Genomic DNA, 16,088 nt, shown 5'->3' on the forward strand with positions numbered 1-16,088 from the left:
CAATAAAGCCCGAAGGGCTTTATGATAGATTTGATCACGCCCCGACCGAAATTATCACCTCATAATATTCAAAGAATGATTCCTTATTACTTATATTTATATAATTTTAAGCCATCGTACGATAAAATATTTAAATATAAATAAGCAAACCCCGCTGGCACCTCAATTTGGCGTCATTTGTATTATGGGTTATATAGTACAAAATCGATACGTAGTGTTATCACAGGCAAAGACACTGGAAAATGTAAATATATGCATATAACAAACATTCACCACCACCGTATTACCACAAACAATTTATATATATTGTATGTATTGTACCAGCTGGAGGAATTCACAACCAAACAACCAGCATCGTAAATATTGGCAATTCACAACTCTGTGTTACTATTTATAAATGTTTACATCCATCAAGTTCCTCCTCCATATCTGAGAAGAAAGAAGAGTTATGTTCATGATATGATGGGAGAAACATCACTGGATTGATTTAGTTTCAGCTGATAAAAACTAAATTTGGGGTTATCTGCATGAATGTTTGTCAATCGAAATTTACTTATCGGGCCTTCTCTGTTTTTTCCGCATGTCGGTAAAGGCCGAGAAGATTCGATTGAATTTCTGTTTGAAGTGGTGTCGTAAATGTGCTGGTTTTTTTTTTTATTTTCGGTTCATATATGATTGGTAACTGCTGGTAATGTATTATTTCCCCACTTCTTGTGAACCAGCCTCGAAAGCGTTTGTTGAAGTATACATGTATGTCACTTAGTTACTACAAGTTGTCACGTGTTATGAACATTAGCATGATCAAACTATAAACATCAGTTATGATTCTTATACGAGCAGTACCACTTCAAGTCAATTTACAATAGTAACTTATTTACATGACCAAATTATATTTTAAAAATAACTGGTTACAGCTTTCTCGCATTTTCTGAGAATAAACGAATTGAACCCTTGGGAAAATGGTACCAGTTTGTGGTCACACGGGAGTCGTATTGAATTTCAGATCTCGGGAAGCATCAACTTAGTTATGCTTGCAAATTAAACTTAATTATCAAGGGCCAATTAAATCGTGTATTCGTATATGTTGAATGTGTAAAAAGAGCTAATTGGAGAACTGTCCTAGCCCGAGGAGTGAATTACTGTAGAAATTACTGGTTGTGTGTGTTGGTGGGATAGACTTTCGTTTGTTCTCATCTTGCAAACGTAGCAACATCAAATAAAGGCGAATATCACTTGGTGCTTAAAAGCTTTTAGTAAAAAAAATACATGAATAATGATGCATGACTATATTACAAAAATGAAATGTCAGGACCAAACAATATCTATGGAAATCAAAATCTTCTGTAAGTGCCGTTGGAGATTAAAAACAGAAACTAAAATCGATTCGAAGCTAATTTTTCGATATTTGAAGTATCATTCTGGCGAATCCACATGATGGCGTTTTCTGTCTTTCTGCTCGCATAGCGATTGATTGTCGATTGTTTTTGTCCCAGAAACCTCCACTGGGAGGGGATGACCGCTGAAATCAATACACAGTTTTTGCAGATAATTGTTTTCTTAAACTCTTATTGAAAATGTCGTCTGTAATCACAGACGATTATACCAGAGAACACTTAAAGCGAACCTGACTAAACCGCTGTGGAATATCACTGTCCAAATATACTACTTTTTTATTCGGCCCCGGAATGAATCTCTTTCATCAGATCGTATCAGTGATGATTGATCATAGATAATGGAGTCTACAATTACAGTCTTAAAAGTTGACACGGCTATTCAATTGATTGATCACATAATTTATTCCTATAAGGGTTTTCTTTAGCATTTCACTGCAATTTACATCAGAATTTTTAGAGTGATGAAAACATCACACTATCTGCCCAGTGCTGAGAGCAGGATTATTATCCATATAGAGCGTTGATGACCCAAAATGAAATTGTTTTATTGCAAGCAATCCCAGCCCCCCCCCCCCCCCCCCCCCCATAAATGGCTTTTAGCTTTTCTAGTAGCAAACTCAAGGAGTTCCGAATAATGGAATTCCTGTCACCATAAATATTGGAAAAGAAGAGTTACTATCATTTGTGGTAATTTTATTCATAACTTTTACAGGCCCTGGAAGAGTAATGGAATTACAGAGAGAGTCAGACGGAAAAACCTCCGATCTTAAACAGAAGTTCATCGACAAAGCCAGCAAACTAGGGGTAATTTAATGCTTGTTCTTTTAGTTTATATATTCGCAATCGGGTTTATAATTTCCCTACAATTGCTTTTTAAGATGTCCTTTATCTTTGAAAACTCCATTCGTTTTAAGTGTATGATATTCATTTTATTTTTTGCGTAAAAATTCAGAGCAACTTGTCTCTATGTCGTTAATACATGTAGCCATAAAAATAAACATAATGTCCTATTGTGTCCATTGATGATATTTGCAACTGTTCCAACTGGCCATGGTGATCTTAGATATGCATACATGTATATACAAACGAAAAGAAATTTAATTATCAAAATTACTTGACATATATGTGCAAGTTTGTGTTTTAACATACCGGTATTGTAATTTTTACAGATCGAAGCTGAATTTCGAGTAGAGAACGCTGATAAGCCGGGCCATGCTATAGTCGACGTGGCACAGAAAGAGAACGCTACATTCGTCGTCACGGGAACAAGAGGGATGGGCAAATTCCGGCGGACAATAATGGGCAGCGTCAGTGACTTCGTAGTCCATCACGCCCATTGCCCAGTCTTAGTCTGTAGACACAAAGACAAATAGACATATCAATGTCCCTCACATTGTCCGGAAGTGGATCACTCATCAAGTGCGCAGAGTATGATATGCGCGGTCACGTGATAGGAAGTTGCATAAAGGATAACATTGGCTGTACATGTACATGTGTAGTTGTATGTTTATGTGTTTAAATTGTGCATCTATCTAGTTTCACTTTCAAACTCTTCTGTTTAATTGTTTTGCTTTTAAAGAGGGTCGTACATAGATCAGGTATAACAATCTACAATTTTTTCCATGTTTTTCTTTTAATAATGGATAGTCATATTTCAAATATTAAAGTATAAATTCATCGCAGTTCTGAAAAAGGAAAGAAAAGAAAACATTTTTATATCTGTTCTGTTCCATTCATTTTGGGTCATGATGAGAGGGGTGGGTGTTGTGCTGATTGGTGTTGTGAAATATTTTCATGTCAGTCAGATAACAATTTGTTTTTGTATTAAGTTTTATTATCTCCATTATTTGTAATATTTTTATTTTTAATACGTAAAACGACAGAAGCGAGATAGGAAACAGTTGTTGGTTTCCTCTTTTTACAAAGTCATGGATGTCCTAAATGTTGAATGACTAGGACTTCAAGAGATACTGTATATTGTTTTGTAATTAGTTCGGTACATATGTGTATATGTTTAAACACTACTTACGTTTATTATATACTTTACCTAATACGTGAAATACTTAAAATAAATGTTAAAATAGAATTATATAGTCTTGTGTCTTGTTTTTATCGCTCAAGCTAGCAGCATCATGTACATGTAATGCAATGCACACTTAAGCATGCAGAGGCAACTATAATTATACAAAAGAGCGCACCACAAAATACCTTCTTTATATGCAGGTGCTGCTAATTTACTGCGTATGTTCTGCGCTGCTTAATTGCGCAATGTCATAAATGATATATCATGTATGCTGAATCCCTTTATTCAATGGCAACATTTACATGTCTGTGTGAGCAGAGAGTCGTGTGGATCTGGTCATATCTTTGAAGGTCTTAGGTTTGTTTTGGTGCAACCGATAACGTTTAACACAGATCCAGTTGCACTCAAGATATACTTTTATAATCGTGATGTATCTGAGTCCATTGTCGACAGCGGGTAGACAGCTCAGTTGGACAAGAGAATAAAGTTGTACATGTGTGGACAGTCAATAACGTTATCAGCATGTACGGAGAAGGACTATCTTTAAATATTTGGCCAGCCTTGATACATGTAAACATCAAAATAGGTAATTTTGTTTATCATAATATTTGACGTTCGAAATGTTCCATTGAAATAGAAATCGATAAGAATTATTTTCTGCTTATGATTTAAATACTTTTTTCTCATTTTGAACCAAAAAATAGATTTATTTAAAACCTGACTACTGCTGGAAGACATTGTAATTACATACGTATTACTATGTAGTCTGAACAATTCAGGTATACACAAGGTAAAGCTTGCTTGTATCGCGATCTAAGTGAGCGGATCAGAGGATTTGACTGTGTATTATATTTAACGTTGACCTGTATCAAAGACACCGTGACATTTCACCAGGATTTGTGTGTAAGTTCTCTTTAGACCGATCTGTGTCCACAACCCTCAAAAGGTTTGAACCCTGGATGTTAAGAGCAAGGTTTAGACATTCGTATTCCATCACTGCTTGCCCTGTATGCTGGGGGCGAGAAAAGGACACAGTAAAATTAAAGAACTAGCATCTAGGGAATTTGCTAGCTATATGGTGAATGAAAGAAAAGTTTATTTCTGACATTCATAACATATCTGAACTGCATTTATGCCCTGATACGCAATATTTTAGCATGACGCGATTTGAAAACGAGTCAAATCAAGGTTTTTCCTTTTTCTCCATCTTTAAAATTAAAAAAAGAAATCTAGTTTAATATGAATTCATATCAGTAAGTGAAAAAGCTTTGGTAAATGAAATCTATAAGAAAATCACAATCATATTGATATTAAAATTAATGTTACAAAGATTGAGAAAAAAGTCAGAGGTTTCATTAAACACGTGAAACTGCTTTTAGCAGCAAATTATAAATATAAACTTATAAATAATTAATTAAAACGCATCATTGAAAGATGTGACTGTTTTCGTTCATGTGCTTACAGCTGTTAGGATTTTCGAAGTATATTTCTAACGTTCATACCTGTATCATACAACTAAGCTAATACTTTCACAGACGCGATTCTAGAAAAAGTTGAGCAAGATAAAGGCGTTGCTGCTGCATCATAATCATCTAAGAGTCAAGGTCTTGACCTTCAAATCACTGTTTTGAGTAGATGAGTGTGCCATTAATGTCGATTGAGTAGATGAGTGTGCCATTATTGTCGATTGAGGCTCGGATTTGGAGAGACAGCTTTACCAACTCACCATCTGATTTTGATACCGTCGATTCCCAGGAAAACCTGATAATCGTTGTGAACACATTCAGTCAATGATCAATTCTCTGCCAGCTTGCGAAGGTCTCATGAATATTGATATTTCTTGTTCAATATTAATCTTTGTTTTTTACAATAGCTGGTTATCACACATGAAATACATTTAACCGATTGATTTTCCTCAGTATCTGTAACGTTGATTGGTAATGGAAAGTCCTCTGTACTCTGTCCCAAGATATTCTGGATTCACATTTGCCTTAATTGCTTGATATTTATAAATACCTTAGGGTTCAAACGATGTTCATTCAAAGTATGAAAAATTTCCAAGATTTCTCAGTCGAAACGCCCCTGTTATCTTAATGTGATGTCTACGGGGATTTTGTATTTCGGCAAGCCCGGATGATAACGTTGAAGAATTGCGCGAGGTATTCCGAGTACTTCCGAATGGAGAAAAGATGTAAACATTCCCCATTATAAATCTCTGTAAGGAATCTGTTTTCGTTCCTGTGAATTTTTCCGAGTGAAAGATGATAATGTGTCAATGAAATTATCTTGGAAATTATCCCTTTCAACTATTTTAATTGCACTTCTGTCACAGGCATGTGTATTTTTATTAAAAATCGTTCAAATATGCAGCATAAATATCTTGAATTGGGACGGACTATAGTATGGATAATTTACGTACTATATATAAATAACAGTCTTTTTTATTAGGTAACGCTTAGAATGCTAACCGAAATATGTATACACAGTACATGCATGTACTCTCAACTTCAAAGTGACAGGATTCACGGGACAATTAAAACCATTTTAAGGTATCTCACTCCTCATGTTTTGATTTCATTGCGCAGATGATCATTATATTTAAAATGAATATGATTTTATTTATTTAATCATCACAGATAGATTATTATTTCATAATTACACAACATTCAGAAAGAAAATCCATTTGAATTCAAGAAACAAACAAGTTTTTTGGGAAACTATTTTTTCGTGCGGAAGGCTTTTTAGACGAAAATGACAGAAACAAGCAATTTTATGAATTTTCAATATACTTTTCTTTTTATTATACTTTATTCATTATTCACATTTTTAACATTTGATAGGTTTGTAACATATTTTATAGGTTCTGTGTGACATGTACAAAATCAAATCTTGAGAATGTGATAGCCGTTTAGCATAAAATCATGCATATATGTAGAACATGTCTGAATTTTTTAAAGCCAAATTTTGCGAGAATTTTACCTTTGAAGCCCTATATCTAAAATTTGACATCACTGACCCCTATGTTATATTATGTCAAAATGATACTGAATACATATTTAGGCAAACTAGATTAATCTTATAAAATTGTTGATATTAAAAAAGTTTTTATTTCAAATCAAATTGTAACTATTATAGAAATTGTCTATTTTAAGTGCAAAAAGGTCACAAAAAATTTATGCAGCTTTGTACAATTTTTTTTCGTAATCCCTCTATTCAGTGTGACTATTGTGCATAATTAAAAACAATATTTGAAGAAATAAGTTTGCTTAATCAAAAATACTGACAACAAATCCTAATCAGGATGAAATTGCATTTTAGGTGCAAAAAGGTCAAATTAAATGGGCCATAACTCAGAGGGATGGATACTGATCCCCCATTATCTTTGTATTTTTTAAGTTTGTTTTGTCTACAGATTTCAATGATATACTTCTCAAGAAAATCTTGATACAACAACATTGAGGAGTGGGATACCTTAACAAGAGCTTGGACTTTTGGTAGTTGGGTCCAACTGCAATGTGACGTAGGCCTGTCTATTTCATCGCTGGCTACGCAGCCATGGCTCTTTGAAATCGACACAATTTGTCTGGTTTTTGAACTAAACCTACACAACTGTGTATAGCGTGAAACCAGCGTCATTTTTAACTTGTTTTGACGCAAGAAATAGATAGCTACACCTACTGAAAGTCCAAGCTCTTGTTAAAATGGTTCTATTATTGGTACTCTTTTATCACTCAAATTACTCGGCATTTACATCCTTTTATACCATCAATATAATTCCACATCGTACAATACACTTACACGTATTTAAATCTGTGTTCGAATGTAGAAAATTACCTTGAAATGCATGGACACGACCCTATCTTATTTCTCGTTGGATAAACATTATACATGTTTCATGAATTCACACAGTTACCGAATAAAATAAGGTTGCGGTGTTAAATGTTTCGGTTTTTTTTAAACGTTCATCTTCTTCTTGAGTTTTTTTTTTTTTTTTTGGGGGGGGGGGGGGGAGGGTTGTTGAGATTTTTCTCTTTCTTTATTTTAAAAGAGGATGTGGGTATTTTTCTTTTTTTTTTGCAAAGGGGAATAAAATAAATCCCCTTAGATCGATAACAAAATATTAAAACAACATTTAAAATTGATTTATTATTTTCAAAGACTGATATCCTTCCCTAATCAAAGACATCTAAATCATAATTTAGCATTGGGACGGAATCTCTGGATTTTGAATGGCGTCATGTCGTAAGATGGCGCTTTGTTCGTGGCCATTTCCGCCAGCACTTTTCCAACCACTGGAGCAAGCTTGAACCCGTGACCTGTAACATTAAAACATTAACCTTAACTGACCGTAATTATTAATCAAAGTGAAATTGGATTTAGTTTGGAAGGTATTTACTCGCAATGAAAATATCTGGTTAAACTATTGACATATTTTGACAAGTATGTTAGTATTTGAGATGTATGTATTTTGTCAGCTTTCATTGACTGATAACGCACCTGAAAATCCTGCTCCAATAGTAATGTTCCTCCAAGATGGATGGTGGTCCAAAATTAAGTCTTCATCTTCGGACCACTACATAAATCAGACTTATATCATTGTAATACTGAGATTGAAAATCTGTATTAACTAGATGTCTCATTCTTAAACATGTTTCCTTGACAACATTGAAATGGTATAACCACGATTTCTCTAATCTTTGGAAAAACCATTCGATGATATAAAAAAAAAACCCCACCATTTTCTTTAAAATTCTTGGCTTTTATTTTCTTAAAAAAGTATCTACGTATTATTTGTTAAATATATAATTAATAAAAGCCCTGCCCCCCCCCCCCCCCCCTGCCCCCGCCCCAACCCAACCTCTACGGGCAAAAAAACCCAAAATTAATCGAAGCCCTGATCCCCCACCACCCCCACTCCAGCACTCCGGGGAGAAAACCATGTTTAATAGTTACAAATCTAATACCGTATACATGCAGGTTTCAGCAATGGCGGGCTCCGCTTCTAGTTCCGGGAAATGTCGGGCGATGTACCTCTTCATCTTGTCTATGACCCAGGAGTCATCAGCCTTATCTCTAGAGTCAGGGTCCACCTCGGGCCCCCAGTGAAGACAGATCTTTTGAACATAATTATAATCTTGACTATATTTTTGGTTAACATTTTATGAATTGTTCGTTATTAGGTATGATTGGTAAATGCCGTCTCTAAATTAAGCAAATACTTCACTATTCTTTTATTTTTCTGATGGATATAAACATCTATTTGTAACTTTTCAGTATGTGAATTGTACAGTAGGTCTCGAAGCATTTTTTTTGCATATCTGCACTCACTGAAACGCGCAAATACACGTACATGCAGTAATTAGTTGGATAAGTTAAAGTGGTATTATCTTATCGACATACTGGATTTGAACTATATGCATTTTTATAAAGAGGAATAAAAGCAACAAAAAATGATGGTTCTTGTCCACTAACCGTTCACCCTGTTAGAATAAATGATCACTGAAAAGGGGATATAACTCTCACATTGAAAAGATGTCAAATGGTAGTTACCAAAGTTCAAAACCTATAGCTAGTATTATAAAAGTTTTAACTATAATATTGTAAAGCAGTTACAACAAGACAAGCAATATAATTGCTTTCGTTAGCTCCTCACTGCTACGTGTAAAATGATATATTATATAACATTGTAAGTATGCTTTCTTTATATAAATTTATACAAACTAATGTGTACCACAAGCAAAATAAGATACATCCTACTTCGACCCATTGCAACTTGAAGGAGGCAATGCAGAGAAAGTGCCTTATTTATTAAGTATCTCAAAAATAGAACGCACGGCATCACAGCGGGGTTCAAACCATGCAGCGATCTTTAAGGTCAGACGACACGTTCCTCGAGAATCTTTTTTGTATCTCCTCGTAATAAAGAGTTCCAATAAAAAACATTAATTTTATAATTCTTTAAAAGTGATCAAAATTTAAGTATATGTCTAGATGGTCGAGTGGTTAGAACCGTGGCCGCTCACTGCCAGAAGCGTATAGGTTCTAGAGGTCGTGAGTTCAAAGCCCCGACCCGGGGGAGATATACTTCTTATATAATGAATTTCGCTATGCTGTAGATGTATTTATTTTTATATCAGCAAATCAAGTGTATTTTCAAGAAGATTATATAGAAAATTGCATACTCTAGTATTTTGTAGAAATGCCTGGTAAGGTACCCTAATTTTTTGCAAGAAAGCTTGTCAAAGTAGTAGTAAACCATTAACAAACGTTCCTCAATTTTAGATAACTTTTTCCAGGAATTTCCTGGAAAAAGTTATCTAAAATTGAGGAACGTGTCGTCTGACCTTAAGTTGCTGGCCAACACCTATATACCTGACTGACCATGAAGTGATGTACAAAACAAAAAGTACAGAAATAAGTAAAAATTGTAACAGGGTGACCTTTGATTATCTAACTACCTCGACCAAAGCTCAGATAGTACAGTAAACACCTGTGTGACAGGTGTGTCTTACCTTGACCAGTCCCGGGTACTCCTTGGGTAGCACAATTACACCTGACAGTGTGACAGGTGTGTCTTACCTTGACCAGTCCCGGGTACTCCTTGGGTAGCACAATTACACCTGACAGTGTGACAGGTGTGTCTTACCTTGACCAGTCCCGGGTACTCCTTGGGTAGCACAATTACACCTGACAGTGTGACAGGTGTGTCTTACCTTGACCAGTCCCGGGTACTCCTCAGGTAGCACAATTACACCTGACTGAGTGACAGGTGTGTCTTACCTTGACCAGTCCCGGGTACTCCTCAGGTAGCACAATTACACCTGACTGAGTGACAGGAGTGTCTTACCTTGACCAGTCCCGGGTATTCCTCGCTAGGAAGTCCGTACACGGCGTAGTTATCCACGGCGTTCTCTTGGAGGAACACAGGGAATCGATCCGCGCCGTACCCCCCGGGCACCCTCTCCCTCCAGTACAGCACGTTGATTCTCAATACCTGGAAAAAAGGTTGTCAGCAGCAATTATTGTGTCGCTGTGTGGCTATTTCAACACGAAGAATTACATTTTTTCCCTATTCAATGTCTTTAAGATACGGCTATAATTGACCAATGAAAATTAAGTCGAGCAACAAAACTAGTGTTACTTAATACAACAAACAACAAGAGAGAAGTCTTTGATTAAAATCTGAAATATTGTTTTATTGATAATAACACGATGGGTCAACTTAGTTCTAAACTATGACAGATGGTACATGTACCTTCAGGGGTAGGGTGAGCTGTAGTTTGGGGAGGAGCTTGGTGGCCCACGCCCCCACCGTCAGCACCACAGAGTGGGCCCTGTACTGGTGGCTGCTGGTCCTGACCCCCACGATGTCCCCAGGAATAATGTCCAACACCTTCTCCCCGTCCCGTAGTTCACCGCCAAACCGACGGAAAGTTTCCTACATAATGCAAATGAAACCAAACAAAAGCGAATTCTTATAAAATGCAACTAATGTTTTACATATAACGTTAATGTAACTGTTACTGGATAAAAAAGAGTTTTGTATCGTTTCCTGTGTAAGAGTACCAATAGTTGATAAAGGCCATGTGTTGTGTTGTATTTTTAAAAAGATTCAAGTTTGTAAAGGTAAAACTCGTTTAGTGCGAACATGAATAAATTATAGTGAAATTAGGGACTGATCCTAATTTTCTGAGGGCTGCAAACTTTTACAGGAATACTTGTAATTCTTGATGGTACCAAACTTGGATATAACGAGTAAACGGATTAGTGGATGGATTTTTAAAGTACCGTAGAGCGGAAAACGTAGTGAAACATTTTATATTGATTTAGGTAATAATAGTTTCAAACGTTGACATTATGATAATTAACTTTATTTTAAAGATAATGAACATTAGTGTCCCTTTAAGTCCTTCATTTTACAATCCGATAAAAAAAGGTTCTCAAAATAACGAGTGGTATATCATTCAATTTTCGATATTGCGCGCCACATGGTAGTATACAATTATTTAATGCTTGAGCAGTCAAAAGACCAAAATGTTCTTCCCGAGGTGCAGGGAACAGCTCAGTATGATCTATTGCCCGAGGCCAACGGCCGAGGGCAATAGATCATACTGAGCTGTTCCCTGCACCAAGGGGAAAAATCTGGTCTATTGACTGATTATGCAATATACTAAGGTTTTTTTTCATCTTTTACATGCACCAAACTTGTTGCATGCATTACAACATCTCAGTTTAATATTAGTTTACACAAAAAAGAAGAAGTCTTCAACCTATTAGATTTTAAATAGTCTTTTACCTTATATGAGGCTTTAAAACTGTTGATTATTTGATACTCCATTCCAGATCACAGTCTATTGACCGGCAGTTCAAAATAGACGCAAATATTTAATTTGTAATAGAATGAAGATCCGTAATCTGTAAATGACCCTTAAAAAATAAGTTACAAGCTTATACTCCGACCCCCTGTTTTATCCGTGACTGTTCTTACTTGATATGATATCAGAGCTTTGTCCGCCCGCAGTATCCCCCCTGACTTGTCCACGACGAATGTGTAGTCCCGGGGAAACTCAATCATGGGGTAGGCCTGCTTCACTCCTTGGTAGTCCATCACCTGATGGGGGATCCCGTGCCGCTGTAGACAGCGAATCGTCCCCATAGTAAATGTGTCGCCCGGCGCTCCCATGGTCAGCATGCCCGTTTCTCTAAAAGCGGTTGAAGACTTGAGGTATTCAAAAATAGCTAATTTGAAAGAGCGCCAGAAAAATTTACATAATTCTGGAAACTCATACAAATATTGTTGCAAAAGTTGATTTTCCCGGAAGTAATTTGAATGTCTTGATTTACCGGAATATTTTCCTCCCAGACTCCCGTTCTAACGTTTCCCACAGCGGGAACGCCTCTTTCATCATGACAGTGTAGTACTCCAGTTCTCCATACGCTTTCCTGGTAATCCGGGTCTGACCGTGCGAACTTCCCCGGGAGTGGGGCAGGGGAAACTGGACACAGACAAAAAAATAAAAGATTTCAAAATATACAAGTTCTCTTTTAAATTTTTGCGTCAACTTTCAAATGGACTTATTCGGAACAAAGACCAGTCTATTACAACAACGATAGAGATGCGTACTGGAAATAAATTCGGTTAGCTTAGAACGTATAGAGAGACCGAAACAATTAGGATGTATTATCGTTTTAAAGGTATTCCTATCTTACCTGTTCCAGTAGGAGAGTTTTCTTCCCTTGTTTGGCCAGTTGGTAGGCTGTAGAGGACCCTTCAATCCCGGCACCCACCACTATGACGTCATAAATATCCATGCTTCTATTGGTAGACAAAGCAATTATATATTACCTCTAGATCTGTTATAGTCACTGAGTTAAATAGTAATGAAAAATAACAACGCTTAGTTTCCCTTGCAGTAAAAAATGTCATATGAATAATTGTGCATTAATTTTCAATTTTGTTTCCACGTTTGTCCTACAACGTTCTGTGGCTTGCAATATTTAGGGGATGTGTGTCTAAATTAAAATTGGAAACCGTTGTTATGGTAACCTCCCAGAAAATTATGTAGGAATAATATTTTGTTTATTTTTCTATTTATTCTTGAAACGTTTAACTTGATAATTTAAAGCTTATTCTTTGGCGTTAACTACCATGTTCTCAATTTTTATGCAATATATGTATTATTGTTGAGACCGACTTAACAAGGCCGAGACTACTCATCCTTCATATTTTTATAAAATTTCATACTTTCTATATCAATTATTTTTCTATCAAAAAGGCCCCGGCAAGCGAATTTGGGCGTTGGCCATCTGAATACAACAACACGTGTACACACTTGGCGATCTAAAGTGTAAAAATTTAAACAATAAAATGCTTTCTTTGGTGATTCATTCGGGATATGAAGGTAGCGACATCGCAGAAAAATACATAACCTGCGTTCGCGGGTTAAGTAATTTTTTTCTGCAATGATTGGCCTGCAATGTATATGACAATAAAGGAATTTCTAATAAAAGAGCGTCAAATTCTCCGGGGGTCTAAATCTGGGGGGGGGGGGCGATGTTGTGGGTGTTTCTGTCCTCAAGCAGCTATGAACCCGGGTTAGCGGGTTATGTAATTTTTTTCTGCAATGATCGCTACCCCGCATGAATCATCAAAGACATCTTTTTACTATTTATATTTAAATCTTTCTTTTCACAATTAAATAAATTGGTCCTAAAAAGTAAAAAAAATTGGCTCCAAATTATTCTTAATGTACATCAATACGTTAGATAAAAGAAAATGCCAAATCGTCTTCAATGGGAACTTTAGTATGACAATCAATAATCATGATTATTTCGGGCAGTCCGTGCTTTTTTTTCAGGTCGCTGAAGGTTTCGACCAATTGATAAACGGGGCGTGTAGATTTCAGTCCCACTAGTTTCTACAGAGCTACGAATGTATGAATTAATTTCCGTAAGAAATTAGAGGGAATCGTACTAGGTTGATGTAAATAAAAAATTAATACTTGTATACATGCATTCAATAATTGAAAATAACATAACTATGAGTAGTAAAGAATTATTCTTTTGACTTTTATAGGGTTGATCATTACAGCCGGTACATGATCAACTCTATCATAAAGCCATTTAGTATTAATTTGATTTGATTTGATCACGTGTTCGACTGTACTGATCGCATAAAAGTCACCGATTAATTCCTTATTCCTAAAAATTCTTTTTTTCATATTTATTTAACCATCAATGTTTACCTTTAATCGAAAAACTTGGCACTATTTTGGAAAATATTAAAGGGACTTGGATACGATTTGAGATCAAAAATCTTATTTTAATTTGTTATGCATAAAATGGTTTACTGGTGCATTTTAAATGATTGACCAAAATATTGAATGTTAAATTCAAGTTACAAGCGAGATACAGAGGTTAGAATTGATTGTTATGTAAACAAAGCTCGAGTCTTATAGTTGTTTACAAAAATGTAATGTAGAGAAATACCATTTCTTAGACAAAATGACATGTAAAAAACAATTTAAACTAATTCAATATCTTCATAAATACTATTATCAACAAAAGAAAGATACATTTGATTGAAACTTACACCAATACAACACATATGTAAAAAATGACAATATTCGAAGTTTGTTTACAAAACAAAGAATTATGAACTATGTATCTTGCTTATAACTTGATCTTTCACTTTCAAATTTTGACATAACATTATAAACTTCTATACTTATCAGTATAAACATTGAAAATGAAAAAATAAAATTTGAAAATTTTAAGTGAAATCGTGTCCAAGTCGTGATATTAATAAAAAGGTGTGCTATCAATAAAGTCATATTTGTAATGAATTAATTTTGTATTTTGTTAGTTTTTATCATTTCTTTCATTTCCTTTTTTTAACTTATTCATTTACTTTCAGTATAAGGAAGGATTTGAATTCAAAATTAATAAATCCACTGTTTCCCTTCTGGCAACTTCCGATGATTATTGTTTAAAATGTGCTCCATACATGTTAATGAAATTGTTTACACTTTTTTAGTTGCTGTATAAATATGAAATAATCTTGGATCACAGACGTTTGGTAGTTTTGAGTTTTGTAGAGTAAAGTTTACTTGAAGATAAAAAAGACTTTAAACCTAGTGTAAGCATTTATGCAAAATATTTTAAAACGCATGTCTGTACAAAACATGCATCCCTGGCTAAACCAGAATTAGATTTGATTAATTAAGACGGTTCTCTCTTGACCATACCCTCTTGTATGAATTTCATCTTTCGACAAAACATGGTCAGTCAAAAGTTCCATGTAAATTGCATGGGGGCATTAAACTTACCTATATTCTGACCTACTCGAGCTCCGCTGACACTAGATTCCTGTGTACACAAACTGTATATACATCTACATTTTACCTATCAGTCGGGGTGGGCGACTAAATCCTCTATCATTATAACATGTCTATTGAGCGCCGTAGCAGGCAAAATTGAATACTAGGTGAAGTATGCTTTCATTTTATTACTGCGTAGATCGCTTACAACGGCAACTTATCTTATATCTGGGGTGAATAGGAATATGTGTTACGACGTCCTGACCCACAAAGGTTTGTTCCGTCACAAGGTAACGCGCGATTTACATGTCATTCTACCATTATTGCTAAATTTGTTTCTTAAAAAAAAACACATTTTAAAATAGACAAAGACATCATTATCCTGTAAATAAATGGGGAAAAGTTTTTAAAAAAGCGTTATTCTTGTTTTATATTTTATAAAAAGGTAAAGATCAAAGGAGATATAATCATTGTTAAGGCACAACTACATGGGATGAGGCACATTTTCAATAAACCTTATTCCAAAACAAGAGCCCAGGTGTTGTATGTGTGAATATTTTCCAACAAATGAATTCTATTATATCAAGTTCTTCTTTGAAATTATCAAATTTTTGACGTTTTAATTAACTTTTTCACCGTTTAAAACGAAGTAATACATAAACGTGTATCACATTAAAAAATTACTGTAAAAAATGGGTTTTTATAAAACATTCAAATCACACATGTATACATCTTTGAACCTTTTATTTAGTATTGTGTATGGCTATTGTTTCAACACAAGTAACGGATGTCAATTTATAGTCGCAATTGGAGGTCATGGAAGTCAAACAAATCACGACGAGAAAAGTTCAG

General features: G+C 35.1%; 2 protein-coding genes across 7 annotated transcripts in view; one reads left to right on the plus strand and one right to left on the minus strand.

The window, feature by feature from the left end:
- The window catches only part of LOC105328863 (uncharacterized), a 29,880-nt gene extending 26,400 nt beyond the window's left edge, over positions 1–3,480 (plus strand). For all 6 annotated transcript variants that reach the window (XM_034450117.2, XM_034450114.2, XM_034450116.2 and 3 more), the window contains exons 3-4: positions 2,107–2,198; positions 2,564–3,480. In XM_034450117.2, the coding sequence (XP_034306008.2) occupies positions 2,107–2,198; positions 2,564–2,767 (296 nt within the window). In that variant the 3' untranslated portion in view covers positions 2,768–3,480. The remainder of the gene's footprint in view (positions 1–2,106; positions 2,199–2,563) is intronic.
- Positions 3,481–7,544: 4,064 nt separating this feature from the next.
- On the minus strand, positions 7,545–15,388 carry LOC105328860 (peroxisomal sarcosine oxidase). Its single transcript, XM_066081029.1, has 9 exons — positions 15,246–15,388; positions 12,628–12,733; positions 12,262–12,413; positions 11,906–12,119; positions 10,673–10,855; positions 10,265–10,411; positions 8,382–8,531; positions 7,915–7,990; positions 7,545–7,733 (listed from the first exon to the last, which is right to left on the minus strand). The coding sequence occupies exons 2-9, from the start codon at positions 12,727–12,729 to the stop codon at positions 7,609–7,611; spliced, it is 1,149 nt and encodes a 382-aa protein (XP_065937101.1). The 5' UTR covers positions 12,730–12,733; positions 15,246–15,388; the 3' UTR covers positions 7,545–7,608.
- Between the last annotated feature and the right edge of the window lie 700 nt (positions 15,389–16,088).

The sequence above is a fragment of the Magallana gigas genome, chromosome 4 (genome assembly GCF_963853765.1).
Source record: "Magallana gigas chromosome 4, xbMagGiga1.1, whole genome shotgun sequence".
Lineage (NCBI taxonomy): Eukaryota > Metazoa > Mollusca > Bivalvia > Ostreida > Ostreidae > Magallana > Magallana gigas.

Bases quoted from the DNA above. Each gene is read 5' to 3' on its own strand.
- LOC105328860 (XM_066081029.1), bottom strand. From the start codon at position 12,729: ATGGATATTTATGACGTCATAGTGGTGGGTGCCGGGATTGAAGGGTCC. The intron at 12,120-12,261 runs GTAAATCAAGAC...AACCGCTTTTAG, and splicing joins TCTGGGAGGAAAATATTCCG to AGAAACGGGCATGCTGACCA. The intron at 10,856-11,905 runs GTAAGAACAGTC...TGCATTATGTAG, and splicing joins AAGCTCTGATATCATATCAA to GAAACTTTCCGTCGGTTTGG.